Source organism: Hypanus sabinus, chromosome 5 (assembly GCF_030144855.1).
Source record: "Hypanus sabinus isolate sHypSab1 chromosome 5, sHypSab1.hap1, whole genome shotgun sequence".
In the NCBI taxonomy this organism is placed as follows: domain Eukaryota; kingdom Metazoa; phylum Chordata; class Chondrichthyes; order Myliobatiformes; family Dasyatidae; genus Hypanus; species Hypanus sabinus.
In genome coordinates this window covers 38,092,528-38,115,481 of record NC_082710.1, presented here as the reverse complement: position 1 = coordinate 38,115,481, position 22,954 = coordinate 38,092,528, and the positions used below count along the sequence as shown (strand labels likewise).

General features: G+C 38.8%; 1 protein-coding gene across 1 annotated transcript in view; it reads right to left on the bottom strand.

Moving 5' to 3' along the window:
- Positions 1-21,093, bottom strand: part of LOC132394074 (phosphoserine aminotransferase-like) — a 46,641-nt gene extending 25,548 nt beyond the window's left edge. Inside the window, exons 1-5 of the mRNA XM_059969773.1 lie at positions 20,935-21,093; positions 4,587-4,647; positions 4,441-4,510; positions 1,824-2,029; positions 1,560-1,732 (exon numbers count right to left, since the gene is read on the bottom strand). Of these exons, the coding sequence (XP_059825756.1) occupies positions 1,560-1,732; positions 1,824-2,029; positions 4,441-4,510; positions 4,587-4,647; positions 20,935-20,997 (573 nt within the window). The 5' untranslated portion in view covers positions 20,998-21,093. The remainder of the gene's footprint in view (positions 1-1,559; positions 1,733-1,823; positions 2,030-4,440; positions 4,511-4,586; positions 4,648-20,934) is intronic.
- Positions 21,094-22,954: the final 1,861 nt, after the last annotated feature.

Genomic DNA, 22,954 nt, shown 5'->3' with positions numbered 1-22,954 from the left:
ACACAGTAGAACAGTGCACCACCACTCGTGAGTCTGCTAAATCTTCCTGAAGGTCTTTTGCAGTCATACAGGGGTTTTGATTGCCTTTCTATCAATCCTAAGAGCGGTTCTCTCAGGAAGTTTTCTTGGTCTTCCAGACCTCAACTTGACCTCCACCATTCCTGTTAACTGCCATTTCTTAATTACATTACAAACTGTGGAAATGGCTACCTGAAAACACTTTGCTATCTTATAGCCTTCTCCTGCCATGTGGGCATCATTTATTTTAATTTTCAGAGTGCGAGGCAGCTGCTTACAGGAGCCCATGGCTGCTGATTGTTGGGACAAGGTTTGAGGAGTCAGTGTATTTATAAAGCTTTGAAATTTGCATCTCCTGGCCTTTCCTAACATTGGCTGTGAACAAGCCATAGCCCTGACAAGCTAATTACGGTCTGAGACCTTGGTAAAAGTTATCTGAGAGCTCAAATCTCTTGGTGTGCCCAAACTTTCGCATGGTGCTCCCTTCCTTTTCTCCCCCCACTCTAAAATTGTACAAAAAAAAATACACTAATCTTGCTTAAAATGTTGAAAAGAATGTTTCACCTTTAACTTTATGACTTTTGGAGATCAGTTCATCTTCTACTCACTTAACTATTCACAGTGACAGAAATTTTGACCAGAGGTGCCCAAACTTTTGCATACCACTGTATGTTCCTTTTTCTTCTTGACTAAATTTAGGACAGAGTCACCCAAGGTTCTCTTACCATCCGTGTCCTCACCAGAATGTGCCAATCCAGAACTCCGATCAGCTGGTCTCTAAACGACTCACATGTCAGACATGGACTCGTCTGACAGCAGCATCTCCTAATCAACACCCCTTAGCTCCAGTCCTATCCTATCACAGTCTGACCTTCCCCAATTTAGTTCTTTCACAATTTTATCCTTGTTCACAGCTACCTTAAAAAGGAGTTATGGTCAGTATTCCTACGTTGACCCATTATCAGGTTTGTCACCAGGCCCGAATCATTTCCCAAAAACAGTTCTAGTGCGCTTTCTCCCTCTCTAAAGGCCATTTCAGGAATCCCTCATTGATACACTGAAGAAATTTTGCCCATCTAATCCTCTTCATTAAACTTTAGAGTTTACAGAGAATGGTGCGGAAAGCAAAAAAACATCCAGTAATCTGCAGTTCTGTGGGCAAAAGTGCCTTGTTAATGAGAGAGATCAGAGGAGAATGGCCAGACTGATTCAAGCTGACAGAAAGGAGACGGTAACTCAAATAACCACATGCTACAACAGTGATGTGTAGAAGCAGATCTCTGAACTCTCAATAATAAAAAAAACTTGAAGTGTTTGAGCTACAGCAGCAGAAGACCTTAAACATACGCTCAGTGGCCACTTACAATTTTTGGCACCCATCTAATTTGACTTGAATACATTTTCCTATATAAAACACGAAGTTGTTCCATGTTCTGTCTATGCAACAGAAGAAGTGCGCCAAACACTTGTCCCCACCACTGCCCTCCCCCCAGAGGTAATATAGTGGAAACAGTAAATGAGAATAGAAGGTTAGGACTTACCTTGCTGACATCCACTGGCTTTGAAAGAAAATTTGATGACATGTCACAGACCAGCACTGTTCCCTTTGTGTCTGGGATAAAGGAGAATTCCACACCATGAACAGTCTCATTGGCACAATAATAAACATAAGAGGCATTAGGGTTCAAATTCCAACAATGTGGATCAGGGATACCTGAGGAACAAGAGAATAAACCTTTGGTCTATCTACAATGATAGCTGTAATAGATCAGCCAGAATTCCACAGACAAAATACAAGTCCTTACTTCTGTATGCATCAGGCTTGGGATGGACAATGTTCACCTTTCCATATTTCTCTGCTTCTTTGGCTGCAATAGCAGAAAAGTTTCCCGTAACTATGTAATCTGCACATCTTCCTTCTTTCAATCCAATAAGGTTTAGAGGTACAGCACTGAACTGGCCACTTCCACCTCCCTGGAGAAAAATCACCTTGTAGTTTTCTGGAATTTTTCTATATTAAGACACATACACAAGACAGAGGCTGAAGATAATGGTTCTTTTTCATACAAAAAGTCACTATTTTACCCCAAGTGATTGTTTCAAAGTAATTTTCAAAACAAAGAAAATAAACTTCACGTTTGCAGAAAACCAGTTCAAAATATACAAGTGTTCCACCAACAGCATCATTAATAGCTTGTACAACCAATATGCTATAACCAAAACATGGTTATACAAGGTACAACCCAAGTCTCAGATCCCACAAGCAACAATGCAAAAATAGAAGAAAGTCACAAGGAAAGGTGTTCATTTGGGCAACTTCCCTTCTTTGAACAATTTTTTTTTATTATATATAAAATGTTTTACATCCAAACTGGGAGGGAGAGTCCTGATTTATACCATTCATCCCTTAAAATGATAGTGAATATGTAAATAACCTGACCGATAAAATTATTATCAAAAACACACAAGTTGAAAAGTGCATCCATCAGACGGCATTATCATTATGATTCCAGTAAATATTTTTCTTATAACCAGTATACTAGTTGAACTCAATTCTACAGGTGAATATTGTAGAGAAGGTGAAATGCTAGTGGAGTCCAGCACCCAAACTGGTCACCCACAGCCCAGCACAAAGCCGGCACAGGTGTAGAGGACCAAACACCCCGATTCTCCACACCCAAAATCCTTCCAGTGAAATGGAGATCACTATGAATCTTAACTAGGCCTTGGATGATAGATGCTGAGGCCTACACCTGCAATATCTTGCTGGCCCATCTGACAGCTTGTTGTGATCAAAGGCCTTTGAACTAATTTTAAAATAGCTCACCAAGGGATTAAAATATTTTTAAAACAGTTTTAGTTAAAAAAAATTAGTATCAGAGACAAATTAAAAGTATCAAAATTTTTTAAAAAAACACCGTAACTCTGGTTGGCAATCAATGGTGAGCAGTGTGCCGCAGGGGTTGGTGCTGGGCCCGCAAATGTTCCCAATATGCATTAACAATCTGGAAGAGGGGACCAAGTGCAGTGTATCTAACTTTGCTGAAGATACCAAATTGAGTGGAAAAGCAAACTGCGCAGAAGATACAGAGAGATTATAGATAGGTTAAGTGAGTGGGCAAGGGTCTGGCAGATGGAGTACAATGTTGGTAAATGTAAGGTCTTCCACTTTGGAAGGAAAAATGAAACAGCAGATTATTATTTAAATGGTAAAAAAAAAATTGCAGCATGCTGCTGTATGGAGGGAATTGCAAGTGCTTGTGCATGAATCGAAAGATTGGTTTGCAAGTGCAGCAGGCCCTCAAGAAGGCAAACAGAATGTTGCCCTTCATTGCCAGACAGATTGAATTTAAGAGCAGGGAGGTTATGCTGCAACTATACAGGGTACTGGTGAGGCTGCACCTGGAGCACTGTGTGCAGTTCTGGTCTCCTTACTTGGAGGAGGATATACTGACTTTGGAGACGGTGCAGAGGTGGTTCACCAAGTTGATTCCAGAGATGAGGGGTTAGACTATGAGGAGAGATTGAGCTGCCTGGGACTGTACTTGCTGGAATTCAGAAGAACGAGAGGATATCTGAGAGAAGAATATGAAATTATGAAAGGGATTGATAAGAGAGAGGCAGGATAGTTGTTTCCGCTGGTAGGTGAGACTAGAACTAGGAGACATAGCCTCAAGATTCAGGGGAGTCGATCTGGAACAGATGAGGAGGAACTACTTCCCCCCCAACCCCAGAGAATGTTGAATCTGTAATTCTGTGCCCAATGAAGCAGTGGAGGCTACTTCAGTAAATATACTTAAAACAAGTTTGGATAGATTTTCGCATAGTAGGGGAATTAAGGGTTATGGGGAAAAGGCAGGTAGGTGGAGATGAGTCCATGGCCAGATCAGACATGATCTAATTGCATGGCGGAGCAGGCTCAACGGGCCAGATGGCCTATTCCTGCTCCGATTTCTTAGGTTCTTATGTTAACTCAGCCTCACATAGGTTTTCAACTCAAAATTAGCCATCTCATTCAAATTGTTAGGTTAACATATCTAGCCGCGAATGGCCCTAAGGACCAGAGGCATGCCTGCTGGACAGTATGTGCCCCACAAGGATGAACAGCAGATACATTATCTTCTGATCGCCACCTTGAATCACCTTACAATAAGCATGTGTGAAATCAGAAACACATTTATAAGAAGGATGTAGCAGGCAACTCTAAAAGCAGCACACGTGACTTCGTGCAATAATGCCAACACAGGAAAGTATTTCAACACCAGTGCATCCTGCCTTTTCCCCCCAAGTGGAAAAATCTGTAAAAATTTACCAATTACATCCAACAAAATTCAAATACTTCTACATGATAAAACCATGAAGCGCAGAGTACATTGTAAGAATTTAACTGCACCAGGAGGATAAAGTACACTTGCCCCTTACAGTAGTTCTCGCAAGTCATTTTCTGCAGTGTTGACAATTTTGAGGAAGTCTGCTGATCTGTGGCTCATTTCTGTTTAAAGACAAGAATGGAGTTAGAAAGTAATTGCCAAATTGTATCAAGATAAATCAAATACTTTAGGTCTTACCTAGAACACTAATTCCCAGTCCATTGTAATCCAGCAGCTCTTTTTGTGCTTGAAGCAAGACCTGGAAAGGTACAAGAACCCTTTTAAGTAGCATCACCAGCACAAAACCAAAGTGTTTTATAAAAGCAATGACTTCTACCAAAAAGATGTCATTTCCAGAATTCCATTTTTGCCACTTCTTCACTGCACAAGGAATATTTAGTCCAATAATACCAACACAAAAAGTGTATGTTAGCACCAGTGAGTTCCATCTTTCCCTATCCATTGGAATTCCTTGAAGAAATAACAAGCAAGATAGACAAAGGAGAATTGGTTGATGTTGTGCTCTTGGAGTTGCAGAAGGCCTTTGACAAGGTGCCACACATGAGGCTGCTTAACAAACTACGAGCCCACAGTATTACAGAAGAGGCTCTAGCATGGATAAAGCAGAGGCTTATTGCAGGCAGCAAAGAGTGAGAATAAATGGAGCCTTTTCTAGTTGGCTAACAGTGACTAGTGGTGTTCCACAGGGGTCTGTGTTGGGACCGATTCTTTTTACGTTATATGTCAATGATTTGGATGATGGAATTGATGGCTTTGTGGCCAAGTTTACTAGGATAGGTGTATGGGCAGGTAATTTTGAGGAAGCAGCAGCGCTACAGAAGGAATTAGACAGATTAGGAGAAAGGGCTAAGAAATGGCAAACAAGTACAGTGTCAGTAAGTGTATGGTTGTGTACTTTGGTAGAAGTAATGAAAAAGTTGACTATTTTCTAAATGGAGAGAGAATTCAAAAACCTGAGCCACAAAGGGACTTGGGAGTCCTTGTGCAGGATTCCCTAAAGGTCAATTTGCGGTGAGGAAAGAAAATGCAATGTTAGCATTCCTTTCAATAGGACTAGGATATAAAAAGCAAGGATGTAATGTTGAGGATTTATAAAGCACTGGTGAGGCTTCACGGAGTACTGTAAGCAGATTTGGGCCCCTTATCTCAGAAAGAATGGTCTGAAACTGGAGAGGGTTTAAAGGAGGATCACAAAAATGATTCCAGGATTGAATTGTCTATTGTCTCCTCTATTGTCAAAATGAATCCAAACTCAGGTTGGAGGAACAACACCTTATATACCGGTTGGGTACCCTCCAACCTGATGGCATGAACATTAACTTCCGTTAATGCCCCTCCTCCCCTTCTTACCCCATCTCTGACAGCTCCCCCCGCTCCTTTCTTTTTCCTGCCTCCCGTCCCATGATCCTTTCCCTTCTCCAGCTCTGTATCACTTTCGCCAATCACCTTTCCAGCTCTTAGCTTCATCCCACCCCCTCCAGTCTTCTATCATTTCACATTTCCCCCTCCCCCCACTTCTTTCAAATCTCTTACTATCTTTCCTTTCGGTTAGTCCTGATGAAAGGTCTCGGCCCGAAACGTCGACAGCGCTTCTCCCTATCAATGCTGCCTGGCCTGCTGTGTTCTACTAGCATTTTGTGTGTGTTGTTGTTTGAATTTCCAACATCTGCAGATTTCCTCGTGTTTGCCCAGGATTGAATTGCTTGTTAAATGAAAAGCATGTGATGGCTCTGGGCCTATATTCACCAGAATTCAGAAGAATGAGGGGGGATCTCATTGAACCCCATCGAGTGGTAAGCTTTGATAGAGTGAATCTGGAGAGGACATTTTCTCTAGTGGGAGAGTCTAAGGTCAGAGGATATCCTCAGAATAGAGGGGTGTCCTTTTAGAATGGAGATGAAGAGGAATTTATTCAGCCAGAGAATGGTGAATCTGTGGAGTTCTTTTGTCACAGGCAGCTGTAGAGGACGTCTTTATGTATATTTAAGGCAGAAATAGATTCTTGATCAGTCAGGGTGTGAACAGCTATGGGGAGAAGGCAGGAGATTGGGGCTGAGGGAAAAATTTGATCGGCCATGATGAAATGGTAGCTTAGGCTCAATGGGTTAAATGGCCCAATTCTGCTCCCATATCTTATGGTCTTTAAAAAGATGCACCAATTTGCCAATTTCATCCAATGATAATCAAATGCACCTTTTGTAACAGATGATGTCATCCAAAGTATTAGACTATTCACTAGATTTCTACATAAAATACATCAGGCTCACTGGGCTTCAGGCTGCCATGTTGCCCTGAAACTCACTGGGTTCACTGAAAAATTATACTGCTATAAAACATCTGGAAAAAGAAATGCGAATTAAAAGTGCTGAGATATGTTTAGGAGTGTTTTCAAATAGTCCAGAAAATGTACTGGCCGAGCACCACAGAAGTCCAAAAGATATTCCATTAAAATTGAGATATATTGTGCGCAGAATCAAATTTAAGATTTAGAGCTTCTTTATCGCTTCATCAAAGTAAACCCAAATTTAATAACATAAGGTCTGTGCAGTTCCAGTTACTTCACTATAGGAAGGATCCCAGTAAGCTAGAGAAGGCGCAGGAAAACATAGGAACATAGAAAATAGGTGCAGGAGTAGGCCATTCAGCCCTTTGAGCCTACACTGCCATTCAGTATGATCATGGCTGATCATCCAACTCAGAACCCTGTACCTGCTTTCTCTCCATACCCCCTGATCCCTTTAGCCACAAGGGCCATACCTAACTTCCTCTTAAATATAGCCAATGAACCGGCCTCAACTGTTTCCTCTGGCAGAGAATTTCACAGATTCAGCACTGTCTGTGTGAAGAAGTTTATCCTCATCTCGGTCCTAAAAGGCATCCCCTTTATCCTTCAACTGTGACCCCTCATTCTGGACTTCCCCAACATCGGAAACAATCTTCCTGCATCTAGCTTGTCCAATCCCTTTAGAATTTTAAACGTTTCAATAAGATCCCCCCTCAATCTTCTAAATTCCAGTGAGTATAAGCCTAGTCGATCCAGTCTTTCTTCATATGAAAGTCCTGCCATCCCAGGAATCAATCTGGTGAACCTTCTCTGTACTCCCTCTATGGCAAGAATGTCTTTCCTCAGATTAGGGGACCAAAACTGCACACAATATTCTAGGTGTGGTCTCACCAAGGCCTTGTACAACTGCAGTAGAACCTCCCTGCTCCTGTACTCAAATCCTTTTGCTATGAATGCCAACATACCATTTGCCTTTTTCACCGCCTGCTGTACCTGCATGCCCACCTTCAATGACTGGTGTACAATGACTCCCAGGTCTCATTGCATCTCCCCTTTTCCTAATCAGCCACCGTTCAGATAATAATCTGTTTTCCTGTTCTTGCAACCAAAGTGGATAACCTCACATTTATCCACATTAAATTGCATCTGCCATGAATTTGCCCATTCACCTAACCTATCCAAGTCACCCTGCATCCACTTAGCATCCTCCTCACTGCTAACACCGCTGCCCAGCTTTGTGTCATCCGTGTCAAACTTGGAGATGCTGCATTTAATTCCCTTGTCTAAATCATTAATATATATTGTAAACAACTGGGGTCCCAGCACTGAGCCTTGCGGTACCCCACTAGTCACTGCCTGCCATTCTGAAAAGGTCCCGTTTACTCCCACTCTTTGCTTCCTGTCTGCCAACCAATTCTCTATCCACATCAATACCATACCCCCAATACCGTGTGCTTTAAGTTTGCACACTAATCTCCTGTGTGGGACCTTGTCAAAAGCCTTTTGAAAATCTAAATATACCACATCCACTGGCTCTCCCTTATCCACTCTACTTGTTACATCTTCAAAAAATTCTATAAGATTCGTCAGACATGATTTTCCTTTCACAAATCCATGCTGACTTTGTCCGATGATTTCACCTCTTTCCAAATGTGCTGTTATCACATCTTTGACAACCGACTCTAGCATTTTCCCCACCACCGATGTCAGACTATGTCAGAAGGTTTTACAATGATGTTCCTTAGACTTCAGTTACATGGAGAGACTGGAATTGTTTTCCACAGGAATGTGGAAGTCTGAGGGGTGACCTTAAAAGAAGTACATAAAATTATGAGGGACAGAGATGAAGTGAATGGTCACAAACGTAGAGATATCTGAATTTAGCAGATATAGGCTGAAAGGTAAGATTGATATTGTTCAACCTTATTCTAGCTCTGTGCACTGTGTAATGATCTGATCTGCATAACTACATACCAGACACGCTTTTAACTACATATTGGTACAAAAAAAAACAATGAGCCAATTATGGCAATAGCCACAAGCAATGATATGAACACCACCTCTCACAGTATTATAGCCTGCCACCATTTCTCCACTGAATCTCAAATGCTTTTACTTTTTGTTGGATTAGCTTGTCATGTGACATCTTGCTGAAGTCCACACATCATATGCACTCTGACCTTGTCACAGCTTCAAAAGTTTCAAATAGACTGTTCCTTAAATCCATACCAAATGTCTCGCTTCTAAAGATATTTTGATCCTATAATTGGATTCCTACAAGTACCCACAAAACACAAATTAAGCACCCTGTAATTTAACTGAATCCTTCACTCTCTTAAAAATTGAGTGAATATGAACGTGAATTAGGACAATATCACTCCCCCACTCCCAAATTCTTTTAAGCTTTATTTTTAAGGAGTGAGTAATAGAATTTATTTCCTCTTTCTGACTTTTTCAATCTTTTTATTGATTTTCATATATACACAAAAAAAACATAAAATAATGAATAAATTATAAATACAAGACTTGAAATCACATTGATAATAAGATAACAATATCCTATTAAACATCAACAGAAGAAAATACCTTAGTCAATCAAGTCCATATGTTTATATATGAAAAAACAAAAATAACCATTAAAAGAGAGAAAAAAAAATTTGAAAATATGTGAAAAAAAGTATATATTAAGAAAAATAAAACTCTAAACTAAACTAACATGGGCAATAATAATAGTTTACAAGTATATGATAGTGTCAACAAACTCCAGAACTCCATACCTGAACAAGAATAAGCAGAGAGGTCTGGAAAAGGCCAAATTAATTCATATGAAAATGTCGAATAAACGGTCTCCAAGTTTCTTCAAATTTAATTGATGAGTCAAAAATAGTGTTTCTAATTTTTTCCAAGCTCAGATAAGAAATAGTTTGAGAAAGCCATTGAAACGTGGTAGGAGGATTTACTTCTTTCCAGTTTTGTAATATAGACCTTCTGGCCATTAATGTTACAAAAGCAATCATTCGTCTAATTGAAGGGGAAAACTGATTACCATCCTCATTTGGTATGCCAAAAATTGCAGTAATAAAATGAGGTTGTAAATCTATATTCCAAATTGAGGAAATAGTAGTAAATATGTCCTTCCAGTAATTATGTAAAGTGGGACATGACCAAAACATATGGGTCAATGAGGCCACTTCTAAATGACATCTGTCACATTGAGGGTTAATATGAGAATAGAATCGAGCAAGTTTATCTTTAGACATATGAGCTCTATGTACAATTTTAAATTGTATTAAGGCATGTTTAGCACATATAGAAGAAGAATTAACCATTTGCAAAATTTTTTCCCATTTATCTGTTGATATATTATATCGAAGTTCTTTTTCCCATTCTTGTTTAATTCTAACTGATATTTCTGGTTGTATCTTCATAATCATATTATAAATAAAAGCTACTAATCCCTTCTGACAAGGATTTAAGGTAAAAATCAAATCTGTAAAGTCCACCAAAGTTGAGTTAGGAAAAGATGGTAAAACTTTATGTAAGAAATTTCTAATTTGTAAATATCTGAAAAAATTAGATTTAGGTAATTCAAATTTGTTGGAAAGTTGGTCAAATGACATCAAAGTATCTTCAAAGAAAAGATCACGAAAACATTTTATACCTTTCCTTTTCCATATGTTAAAAGCTTGATCTGTCCAAGAGGGTTTGAAAAAGAAATTAAGTAAGATAGGGCTATCAAGAGCAAAGTTTTTCAAAGTAAAAAACTTACGAAATTGAAACCAAATTCGTAATGTATGTTTAATAACAGGATTAGATATTTGTTTATTAAATTTAACTAAATCAGCAGGAAGACAAGAACCAAGAACAGAGAATAGAGAATATCCCTTTAACTCATTGCATTCCAAATTTACCCACTGCGGGCACAGTGGTGAATCCAAATCTAGTTTCCAATACATTAAATTACGAATATTATTTGCCCAATAATAAAATCTAAAATTAGGTAAAGCTAAACCACCATCTTTTTTAGATTTTTGTAATTGCTTTTTGCTTAACCTAGGGTTTTTATTTTGCCACACAAATGAGGAAATTTTTGAATCAATGTTATCAAAAAAAGATTTAGAAATAAAAACTGGTAGGGCTTGAATTAAGTATAAAAATTTCGGTAAAATCATCATTTTAATAGCATTAATCTGACCAATTAATGATAGAAAAAAAGGAGACCATCTTGTAGTAAGTTGATGAATTTGATGAAGCATAGGTAAAAAATTCAGTCTAAATAAATCTTTATATTTCTTGGTAATTTTTATACCTAAATAGGTAAAGTTATCAGTAACAACTTTAAATGGTATCCTATCACTCAATAAAGTTTGTGCATTTAAAGGAAATAATTCACTCTTATCTAAATTTAGTTTATAACCAGAAAAAGTACCAAATTGAACCAACAAGGATAAAATAGCGGGAATAGACCCATCAGGGTCAGAAATATATAACAGCAAATCATCAGCATAAAGTGATAATTTGTATAACTTCTCATTACGGGTAATACCAAAAATATTAGGAGATTCACGAATAGCAATAGCTAAAGGTTCTAATGCAATATTAAATAATAAAGGACTTAAGGGACAGCCTTGTCTCGTACCACGAGATAATTGAAAGAAAGAGGATCTATAGTTATTTGTAAGAACAGAAGCAACAGGTTTATGATATATTAATTTAATCCATGATATAAAGTTAGGACTAAAATTAAAATTTCTCAATGTATTAAATAAATATATCCATTCAACTCTATCAAAAGCTTTTTCAGCATCTAATGAAATAACACATTCTGGGATTGTGGATGGTGAAGTATGAATTATATTAATCAATTTTCTAACATTAAAAAAGGAATACCGATTCCTCATAAAACCAGTTTGATCTTCTGAAATAATCTGTGATAGTACTTTTTCTAATCTAATAGCTAAAATTTTTGTAAGAATCTTAGAATCTACATTTAATAGTGATATAGGGCGATAAGATGTACATAAAGTAGGATCTTTATCTTTTTTAAGAATTAGAGAGATATTAGCTTCATAAAAAGATTGAGGTAATCTCTTCTTAGCAAACGCATCATTAAAAATTTCACATAACCAAGGAGAGAGCAAAGAAGAAAAAGTTTTTAAAAATTCTACTGTATAACCATCAGGACCAGGAGCTTTCCCTGTATTCATTGATGAGATAGCCTCTCCTATTTCCACCATAGAGATAGGATCATCTAACAGGCTATGGTCTTCATCAGTCAGTTTAGGAATATTCAAATTGTTAAAAAAATTATCTATCATGGACTGGTCACCATCAAATTCTGATTGATATAGAGATCTATAAAAATCTTGAAAGGTATTATTAATTTCTTTATGATCAGTAGTTAAATTACCGTCTTGTTTGCGAATTTTAATAATTTGTCGCTTAGTCGAGATAGCTTTTAATTGATTAGCTAACAGTTTACCAGTACGATCACTGTGAACATAGAATTGAGCCCTGGTCCTAATTAATTGATTTTCAATTGAAGAAGATAATAGTAAACTATGTTCCATTTGAAGCTCAACTCTCTTCTTATAAAGTTCTTTGGTAGGAGTCACGGAATAAATCTTATCAATTTCCTTGATTTTATCCACTAATAAAACAGTATCTAAATATCTTTGTTTTCTTTTACCAGCAGAATATGAGATAATTTGTCCACGAATAAAAGCCTTAAAAGAGTCCCAAAGTATTCCTCTGTCGATTTCTTCAGTACAGTTTGTTGAGAAAAACAAGTCAATTTGCTGTTTTATATAGGTGATAAATTCTGGGTCTTGAAGCAAAGTAGCGTTAAGCCTCCAAGATCTGATATTATTGGAATAGTCCGAAATCTTAATAGATAACTTCAAAGGTGCATGATCCGAAATAGTAATAGAATCATATTTACAATTAATAACATCCGTTAATAACCGATGATCAATAAGAAAATAGTCAATTCTAGAATAGCTATGATATACATGTGAAAAAAATGAAAATTCTTTATCTTTAGGATTCAAAAACCGCCATATTTCTGTAATTCCCAAATCAACCATAAACGAATTAATAAGTAGGGCTGATCTGTTCGGAAGAGTACGGATAGGTTTAGATCTATCCATCGAAGGATTCAAACAACAATTAAAATCTCCACCCATTATCAACATATATTCATTTAGATTAGGAAGGGAAGTAAATAAACGTTTAAAAAATTCAGGGCAGTCAAAGTTTGGAGCATAAATATTAACTAGAACAACTTTCCGATGGAAAAGCAAGCCAGTTATCAACAAAAATCTACCCTGTGGGTCAGAAATAATTTCATGATGTGTAAACGATATTGAGGGGTCTATAAAAATAGACACACCCCTAATTTTAGCGGTACAATTCGAGTGAAATTGTTGACCCTTCCAGAACCTAAAAAAACGTTGATTATCCTCCCTCCTGATATGGGTCTCCTGTGCAAAAATAATATTAGCATTTAGTCTATGGAATACTTTAAATATTTTTTTATGTTTAATCGGATGATTTAAACCATTAGTATTCCAGGAGATAAAGTTAACAGATTTATCCATCATACTAATATTAGTTGTGTGTATCATAAAAGGTTAGAAAGACACATAACCCACAATTCAGGAAGGAGGAAAATTGATTCAGGAGCAACCGGAGAACATGACACCTCAACAATATTAATAATTTAAAGTCGGCCCATAAACTAAAAGCAAAAAAATAAAAAGCAAAAGCGTGAAAAAAGATCCCTACCCCCTCCCCCCACCCTTCGAAAAAAAGCCAAGCGGCAGGCGCATAATCTAACACTAACATTACCCCCATTTCAAGATGGCAGCTCTATAAAAAGATTAAAAGAAAACTATATAACACCCAAATTAAGATATAGAGTTGCAAAAAAATATATATATCAATCAGAATAAAAGAAAACTAATATAATAAAACAATCATTAATAATAAAAAAAGTATAAACATCAAAATTTAAAAGTGTAATATACCTTTTCAGCAATCTATTAAAAGACAAAATAAGATTTAAAAAAAGGATATAATAAACAGTACAATATATATAAAAAAAAGACCAAAAATCCAAAACATTCGTCCCATTTCTGAGTACAGGCAAACAAATAAATACTTACAAAAAACAGAATCTTACGGGAAAAAGAAACGACATCTTAAAAAAAAAGTAAATCATTATTGCAAAATATAAACGTATATGACCAAAACAGAAAGAAAAAAAAGATATTATAAAAATTAAAAAGAACATCTATAAACAATGATGATAGTAAAAAAAACCAGATCCATAGATCAAAATAAAAAGTTATAACCCAGCTTCATAGGTTAAAACTTTAGAAAGATATCCTCTCTCCGAAAAATCTTCCACATAACACATAGTTCAAGTTGCAGTAGAAGATCGAAATTCTTCAACAAATTTCTTCGCTTCTTCCGGAGTGTTAAAAATTTGCTGATTGTTGTCGCTCAGCATAATTCTAAGCTTCGCTGGATACATTAAAACTTGTTTAAGTCCAATCGAATAAATCTCTGCCATCACTGGTTTAAAAGCGATTCTGGCTCTCATAACCTCATAAGAATAATCCTCAACAATTCGAAATTGGAAGTTATTGTAAGAAATCATACCTTTTTTATGAGCTAATCGAATTAAGAGCTCTTTCTCACGAGGATAATGAAGGCGAACAATCACCGCTCGTGGTTTATCAGTCATAGATGAAAACCTCGCAACTCTATGAGCACGGTCAATAACAGGTTTAGTTTGCAAACCTTCATCACCGAAAATTTCCCACAGTAATTTAGAGAAAAATTCAGTTAAATCACCGGACTCAACTTTTTCGGGAAACCCGATAATTCGCAAATTCTGTCTGCGAGATCGATTTTCGAGATCAGTAATTTTGAACTTATGCAGATTTACAACTTTAAGAGTCGATTGTACCTTCTTATCCAACTCCTCAAGTGTACATGCTTTTTCAACAATTAATTTTTCAAGAGTCTCCAACTTATCTTCATGCCGCTGAATATCCGTTGCCTGCGACTGAAACTTAGTATCAAGCGATTTAACAGCTCCTTCAAGTTCAGACATTTTCGTGGTAAGCTTGTTTTCCAAACTTGCCATTTTACTTTCCAGGTTATCTTCCAAACTTGCCATTTTACTTTCCATCTTGCTTTCCAAACTTGCAAATTTAACGTCCAGAAGATTAGAAATTGCATCGATAGATAAACGCTCCTTAGACGATTTCTTACTTGTAGCCATTTTAAGTTCGGCAAAGTTAGATCAAATATAGTTTTAGGGAAAAAAAAAAGTCAATCGAAAATATCAACTCATTTGATTAAATTCGAAAAGATTTGATTAAAGGGTGATTATAGTTAGAAAAGTGAAGAGCGCCTAAAAGGCAGATGTTTACGTCGCCATCTTGAAACTCCACCCCCCCAGAATTTATTTCCAAGTGCCCTGGAGATATGCTCACAGTACTGATGGGCAGCAAGCTCAAGGGTTTAAATACAGTAACAATGAAGAACCTGCAAAATAAAGGTAATGCCAGACTTGGAAGGGAACCAACAGGTGATGGTGGTCCTTGTGCCTGCTGCTCATCCTTCTTGGTGCAGGTCATGGGCAAGAGGGATGCTCTTAGAGTAGCCAGGGCGAGCAACTGCAGTGCATTTTGGAGGTGGCTCAGATGGCTGCAATTATATTACATGAGGGAATGAACATGTTCAGAAGGGCTTACTGGAACGCCAAATAAATATGGCTGCTTTGTCCTTGCCGGTGCCGAGCTTCTGTTAAGTTGTTGGAGTTAAACTCATACTTCAAAAGAGGAACGATTCATACAGTTAATTGAATTAAACATTCTGCACATTCAGAAAAAAAGCACAGGAACTCATCTGATTAAACAAGGAACACCTGTACTCCACCTACTGGCCTGCTTCTTATCAGGAAGCCAGTCACTTACCACAGGATGTCCAACTTCTGACATGCTCTTGTAAACACTTTTAATGAGGCTATACTAATTAACAACCTCATTTGATAGTGAGGCTATATTAATTAGTATTTATTTGCTGCTGGCATTGTTTGTGGTCAATGATGTCAGGATATTGATGGAAGGGACTCAGTGATTGGAGTCCTACCAAATATCAAGACAAAATGGATAGATTCACTCTTGCTGGTCACCAATACTTGTGGCAAAAATATTACATGCCACATAAAAACCCTCAACAAATATAATCCAGGCTTTGCATTGCCTCAATAAGAACACAACAAGGCACGCAGACCCGCTGGTGTGTGGACACTGCCTGGTGCTTGGGAAATGGATCCCCAGCTATAGGTAAATAGCCCCACTACTTTATGGGCAGCCTCAGGAATGACAAAAGCTAGAGGAGCGAACCCAGACAGAAAAAACTTAAGTGGAGTGCCCAAGGCGGCAGGACATCACTGAACATCCTTCCTGCTACTCCTGCAGCCAAGCTGGTGCCAAATGTAATGCTTAGCTTTCCTGTGGACTACAGCAATGAGGCCGAGAGGGGACTTCGGGTATCCCAGGATCTCCAAACCAGGATTGTACCCTGGAAAGGATCTTCCAGAGCCATTTTGAGCACATTGCCCTTTGAGGCAGACAGATGCCACCATCATCATGTTTCTGTGTAGCACAGAACCAAGTCAAGTAGTCTGTTCTCTGATTGCCACCAGAGCATGGTGTACTAAGAAACTAGGAAGAGATAACCAGGCCATGCAGAGGAAAAAGAATCGAGGATGTGCTCAAATTCATCGTCCTCGCCAGCTTCTGGGAATCTCTAGCCCATGGATACATGAAGTAGAGGAGGAGCATTTGGCATTGAGAGCTTCAAGTCCATGCACTATGAGTGTACAGAAGCCCCATGTAAGCTACCCACTACATACCCCATCAACCCCATTTGCCACTTCAGATTCACAAGATGGGAAATAGTCATTGTCAATTCTGAAGGAATGGCTCAGAAAATTGAACAAACACATCTGGCAGCATCGGCTCATGCTAGAGTTTAAAAGACAAACAAAAGGCAGTTGTAAAGGTAAAATGAAGGCATATGAATGGCAATTCATCAAAATGCATTTGGCAGTGAATAAATGTTTTACAAAACAATACAAGGTCATCCCACTGTAAAAGTCCCAGGAAGAAATAAAAAGGAAATATTAAGGCCTTATTATAATTTATTGCTATCTACTTACCCAGTCATTACACAGGCTATACATTCAATTACTTTTATAACCATGGATTAGAAAGATCCAAAGTTACATATGCCCCCTCCCTCTTCAGTCCTGACGAAGGGTCTCGGCCCAAAACGTTGACTGCTCGTTTCCACTGATGCTGTATAATTTTTACGTTCTTTGATAACAAATGTCCCTTGAATCTTTGAAGCAAGGGCCATAAAAAGTCCTTGGCCAGTAGGATTAAAGAAAATCCAAATGCATTCTGTACATACATCAAGAGCAAGTGGATAAATAGAGAGAGGGTAAGACCACTCAAGGATAAGGGTGGGTGGGGGGGGGGGGGGGAAGATATTTGCTTGGATGCAGAGGTGGTGGGTGATGTCCTGTATGAGTACTTTACATTAGTATTTACCAAGAAGAGCATGGAGGATAGGGAGATCAGGTGCTGAGTGTATTGATGTGCCAAGGCATTGAGGCAAAGGAGGTAGTGTTGGGTCTCTTAAAGTTCCCAGGGCCTGATGGGATATAGACCAGATTACTGAGAGAGGGCAAAAGGATTGCTGGTGCCTTGACCAATATTTTCATGTCCTCTCTAGCCACAGGTGAGGTCACAGGTCTGGCAAGTAGCTACTGTTTTTCCATTATTCAAGGAGGGAATTAAGGATACTCCAGGAAACTACAGATCTCCTATCAGTGGTAAGGAAGTTACTGGAGGGAATTCTTAGAGATAGAATTTATGAGCATTTGGTTAAACCATGGGCTAAGTAGGGGAAACTCGCACGGCTGTGTGTAGGGCAAGTTGTCTCTTACAAAACTTCATGATCTGGTGATAAGGATGATTGAAGACAGAGCTGTGCACATTATCCACATGAAATTTAGTAAAGCATTTGCAGAGTCCCTCATGGGAGGCTCATGCATGGCAGTCATGGTCAATGGGTTATTTGGATTCAAAATTTGATTACTCATAGAAGACAGTCATGTTCAAAGGGACTTATTCTAGTTGGAGATCTGTGATAGGTGGTGTTCCGCAAGGATCTGTTCTGGGACCTCTGCTGTTTATCATGTATTTAAATGGATTTAAAACATAGATGGTTGGGTTAGCAAGTTTGCAGATGATACAAAGATTTGTGGTGTTGTTGACGGGCAAAGAATACAGCAAGATAGACTGTTGCAGACATGGGCAGAAGAATGGCAGATGGAGTTTAACCCAGCCAAACGTGAAGTGTTGCATCTTGCTTACTAAACGCAAGATCCTTAACAGTGTTGATGTGCAAAGGGATCTTGAGGGGTCCAAGTTCATAGCTCTCTGAAAGTGGCTACATGGATTAATAGGGTGGTCAAGAAGGCATACTTGCCTTTGTTATTTGAGGCATTGAGTTCATACATCAGGAAGTATGTTGCAGCTTTATACAACTCCAGTTAGGCTGCATCTGGAGTTTTGCATACTGCAACTTGATTTTTTTTTATTTTTTTCTCTTCCCTGTGCAGTCCATTTATTTGTCTGGCTGACATGCTCTTTGTATGTGTCGTATTTTATTACATTTCCTGCACATTTCACCTTTAAACTTGCATTGGGCTGGTGTACGCAAGCCCCTGCCACTGCCACAACAGTAACACAATTTGCTCAGCCAGGTATGTTTCTGTTTAAAAGTCGCAATTTTGTTCACATTCACTTTCATTCCTGAGTGTAACTCAATTGCAGCTCTAGCAAGTGTTTCCATTGATACAGCAATTTAACTGCTCTGTTAATTGTAAGTTTTGTTTCAGTTAGGAGCAGTTTCTGACTGTTTTCTCGTAAGATTCCACAAACTAAGCAATCTCTCAGTGCATCATTAAGTCCATCACTGAAATGACAATGCATGGATTTCTTCAGTTCAATTAAATATGCTGAAATGGACTCCTCTTCATTTTGAGTCTGCTAATGAAATCCAAAATATTCTGCAATCAACAATGGTTTAAGTTCTAAATGGGCCTGCATTACATTCACAATATGAGCAAAACTCATTTCAGCTGGTTTGGTTGGAGTAGTCAGACTTCAAAGCAAACTGTATGCTTTTCCACCTATTGCAGTCAGTAATATTGGCACTTGCTTTTCATTGGCCATTTCATTTGCTTTAAAATACAGCTTAATTTGTTCAGTATACACCATCCAGTTATCAGTTGTGCAATCAAACATGTCTATCTTTCCCTATGTAGCCAGCCAGTTCTGTTATTTTTCCGGTGACTTCTTCCACCCAGAAGTTACCATTTCTGGCCCCATGAATTCCGTCCCTTTCCTGCACGCCTTTTATTCCAAAAAAAAACTCAACCCCTTTCTTCCCTTCCAAAGAAATGGAACTCGAACATCTAAGCCCCCGGCAAAGAACAGATAAATAGTCATCTGAAGTTAGTTTTTAAACCTTTCTCATCGCCACTGGTATGTTTTGTAATTTCAGGAACTAATCGAAAGAAAAAACATGGGAGCCGGGGATACTCGAGTACTTAGCTTTCTTTAGTGAGGTGCTCACTTTTGATGTTGTGATGCAACAACGTATGCCATTCACATGCAGTACTTCTTACACATAACCCACAATGAATTATGTAAACAAGACATTTACATATTACTCAAATATTAAGTACACAACACATACAGTTCTGTTTGCCCCATTATAAGTAGTATGTTGAGATTTTGAAGAGGGTGCAGAAAAGGCTTATCAGAATGCCGCTTGGTATGCAATAATGAGTGGTTGGGCTGTTTTCTCTGGAACAGCCATGGCTGAGGGGAGATCTGATAGAGTTATAAGATTCTGCGAGGCATAGAGTAAACACACAGCATCTCAAGATTGCTATGTCTAATACCAGAGGATATGTATTTAAGGTTGAGCAGCAAAGTTTTATTTAAAACCAGAGTCGTGGATGCTTGGAATGCACTGTCTGGAGTCTGGTAGAGACAGATCAATTAGGGACATTTAGATGGCCACATGAATGGGAGGAAAATGGAAGGGTCTGAACATTTGTATGCAGAGGAGATTAGTTGAATTTGCTATTTGACTACTAATTTAATTGGTTTGGTATAATATTGTAGGCCAAAGAGCCAGTTCCTGTGCTATACTGTTCTAATTGAGGGTTTCAGGGAACTGACGTAGAAAAGACATTGAGACCAGGCCAAAATTGATGTCAAAAGACACCAGATGACAGAGCATGCGCTGGATCTGTGGCATGGCTTTTCCCCTTGCTGCTGGTCAGACCAGCAATCTGCAGCAATAAGAGAGAATGACAGAATGACAGAACTGTTCTATTAGACATCAAATCAGGAAACAAAAGCCCAAACTTTAAAACAAACGCCAGAGAAATTGTTATATAGTATAATCATAAAAAAGAAAATTCACTCAATGAGCTCAACAATAGTCTTAAAATTGAGAAAACGTGTCCAATTACTCATAATAGCAGAAAAAGCTCATAAAATTTGTAGTTCGTATCTAATAAGATGGTCATAAAGTTGATTCAGAGGAGACTACATACAACAAACATCCCGTGCAGGAGAAACAATTTATACTATGCAGCTACTAGTGGGAGCTTCAGGAATTGCAGTTAGTTATAAGTATCTCTTGTCCGGCGGGCATTGATAGTCTCATTATTATTCTCCTCGCAAGTTTGACTAGAGAATTCTTACATAACTTTATTCTTAATGCGCTCAGTAGCATATAGCAGTGCATAAAGCGTAACCAATTAGCAGCCATTCAAAAGTCTCTATCATGCCCTTACTACAGAGGAAATAGACCCGAACTCCTAAACGAGTAGGGTCAAAGAAGCCACAGTCGTAAATATAGTCACGAAGCGAAATGCAGTTTTAAACCATAATCCTCAATGCGCAGTTGAAAACTGGTGCAGACGCATCGCTCCATTCAAGAACTTCATATTTCACAGACTTCTAGCGCAGTTTTCCACTGCCTGTTTCAATTCGTTTAAAAACTACTTTTCAGCTTCAATTGCAGGGGGAGCATACAGGGAGATACATATGCACACGAAAAGCAACTCACCGGTCGCGGGAGCTTGGAAGGGCCAGCAGCAAAATTAATTACGTGCTTCCGACTGTCTTCCATTGGGACCGTGTTTAAGATTCTGCAAAGAACCTTCCTTTCGCTCCAATTGGCAAAAAAAATCTCCACGGCTACTGTAACACTGCACTTTTGATTGGGCACTCACAAACCGATTGTTTTCAGCGCTTTCCAATTGGTTCTTCCCAAACTCCCGGGCAATCCAATTGGATAGCGCAGCTCCTCAAGCGCCAGGAACCCGCGTGATCGGAGCAGCTTTGTGCAAGAAAAACAGCGATTGCACCAGCCTTCGTGTTTACACGCGCGAAGTGAACCGTGCCGGTTAATGTCATCTGAGCAGTTTAAATAGTAAACTGCTCTGTTTATTTTGATTAAACAGTTCTACAGATTAATGTAAATGAGGCAATTTTTCAGTAATATATTGTTTTACCTTCCCTAATTTTCCTTATTAATAATCAGGTGGTATACATGGATGGAATCTATATTCTCTGTGGATTCCCAAAAAAACGACATGCAACTGTGTGGTGAACTACATATACCTGTCTGGACAGGCTCCCTGCTGACTGCTCCTGTGGCTCCTCCCACAGACTCCGGTATAAAGGTGATTGAGGCCTGAGCCCTGCCCTCAGTCTCCAGGATGTAGCATGGTGGGCAATTGCTGCTTGTTCTTTCTTCCAGTCAATTAAAGCCTATATCTCGCCTCATGCCGCAGTGAGTTATTGATGGTGCTGTTTCAAAATAATCTTTGTATCCTGCTAACAGCATCTTCACATCCAGCTATGTGTCTGTTTCTTAAGGAGTGACTTGGTCTAAATTTTTAAAAGTTCACAAGAGAGAATGTCTGCTCGAATGGATCACAATCGATTTCTGGCATTAAACAATGTCCACTTTCAAAGTGTACAGATAAATACACATTAAACTGGAGAAGCTCAAAATAAAGCTGTTATGGTCTGGTCTGGAGCCTGCATTCTGGGTCTTGATCCAGTCCATGGACTCTGGGTCTTGTAGCCACCCCTCCCTTCACCCTTAAGCCCAAATAGGATCATCTTGGCTTCAGGAGGTGCACCTGAGACCTATCTGCTGGCAGGTGTAAATAAGGGGCTCTGGGACTGAGTCAAGTTGGGGGTTGTCCTGTTCCTCTTGTACATGCTGGTTTGCCTGTCTATCCCATTTCAACCCTGGCTTAGATATCCACTGTTAATCATCTAGTTCTGTAAGTCCATTCTCATAGTCACCCTGTACTGAGCTCCCTTCTGATCCCTTGCCTCTGTCAGGTAAGCAGGCTGGACTGTTTCTGATGGGTTGTGCCCTGCACCCGCCCAGACCCCTGTAGTCCTGCCTGGGAGGCCAGGCCCTGCCCAGAAGTTATGTGGCTCGCCCAGGGGGCTGTCTTCCCAGCATTCCTTGTCCCATAGACCCATCCTTTAGCCTACCCAATGTCCTGCCGTTGCCATGAACTCTCTCTGAACCCCAGGATCACCTTTGCATGCCACGGTCTCCCCATCTTATTCTATCCTTTAGTTGTTCCTGTCCTGCCCCTAGTACTTCAGTGCCTGCATCCTGCATTTGGGTCCAGTCTCCAAGCCCGTTTTTGTTATTTCAAAGCTCTTTGTTGCATGCCTTTTTGCAAATAATGTTGAGGCCCTTTTGACACAATTCTTTAAATATCAATCTTAAAGCAACTATTATTGTTCACAACCAAAATTACATTAACCACAATAAGTGTATAGCCAGAGTGGAGAAAAGATCACTAATTGAATAATAGCCCTGCTAAAATGTACTTCAGAGAACAATATCGTTTGACTGCAGAAGTGCATGTCAACTGGCCAGTCCACTGTTAAATTTGATTGTAAACAGCATGTGGTATATACTATTCAATTGTACCATATTCCTTTCCAACTTCTAATTACCAGTCAGGTCATCTTGTTTAACCTGTTAAAGAAATCTCGATTATGCTTATTTAGAGACAGCTTGCAGAACAGGCTATTCTAGTCCAATAAGC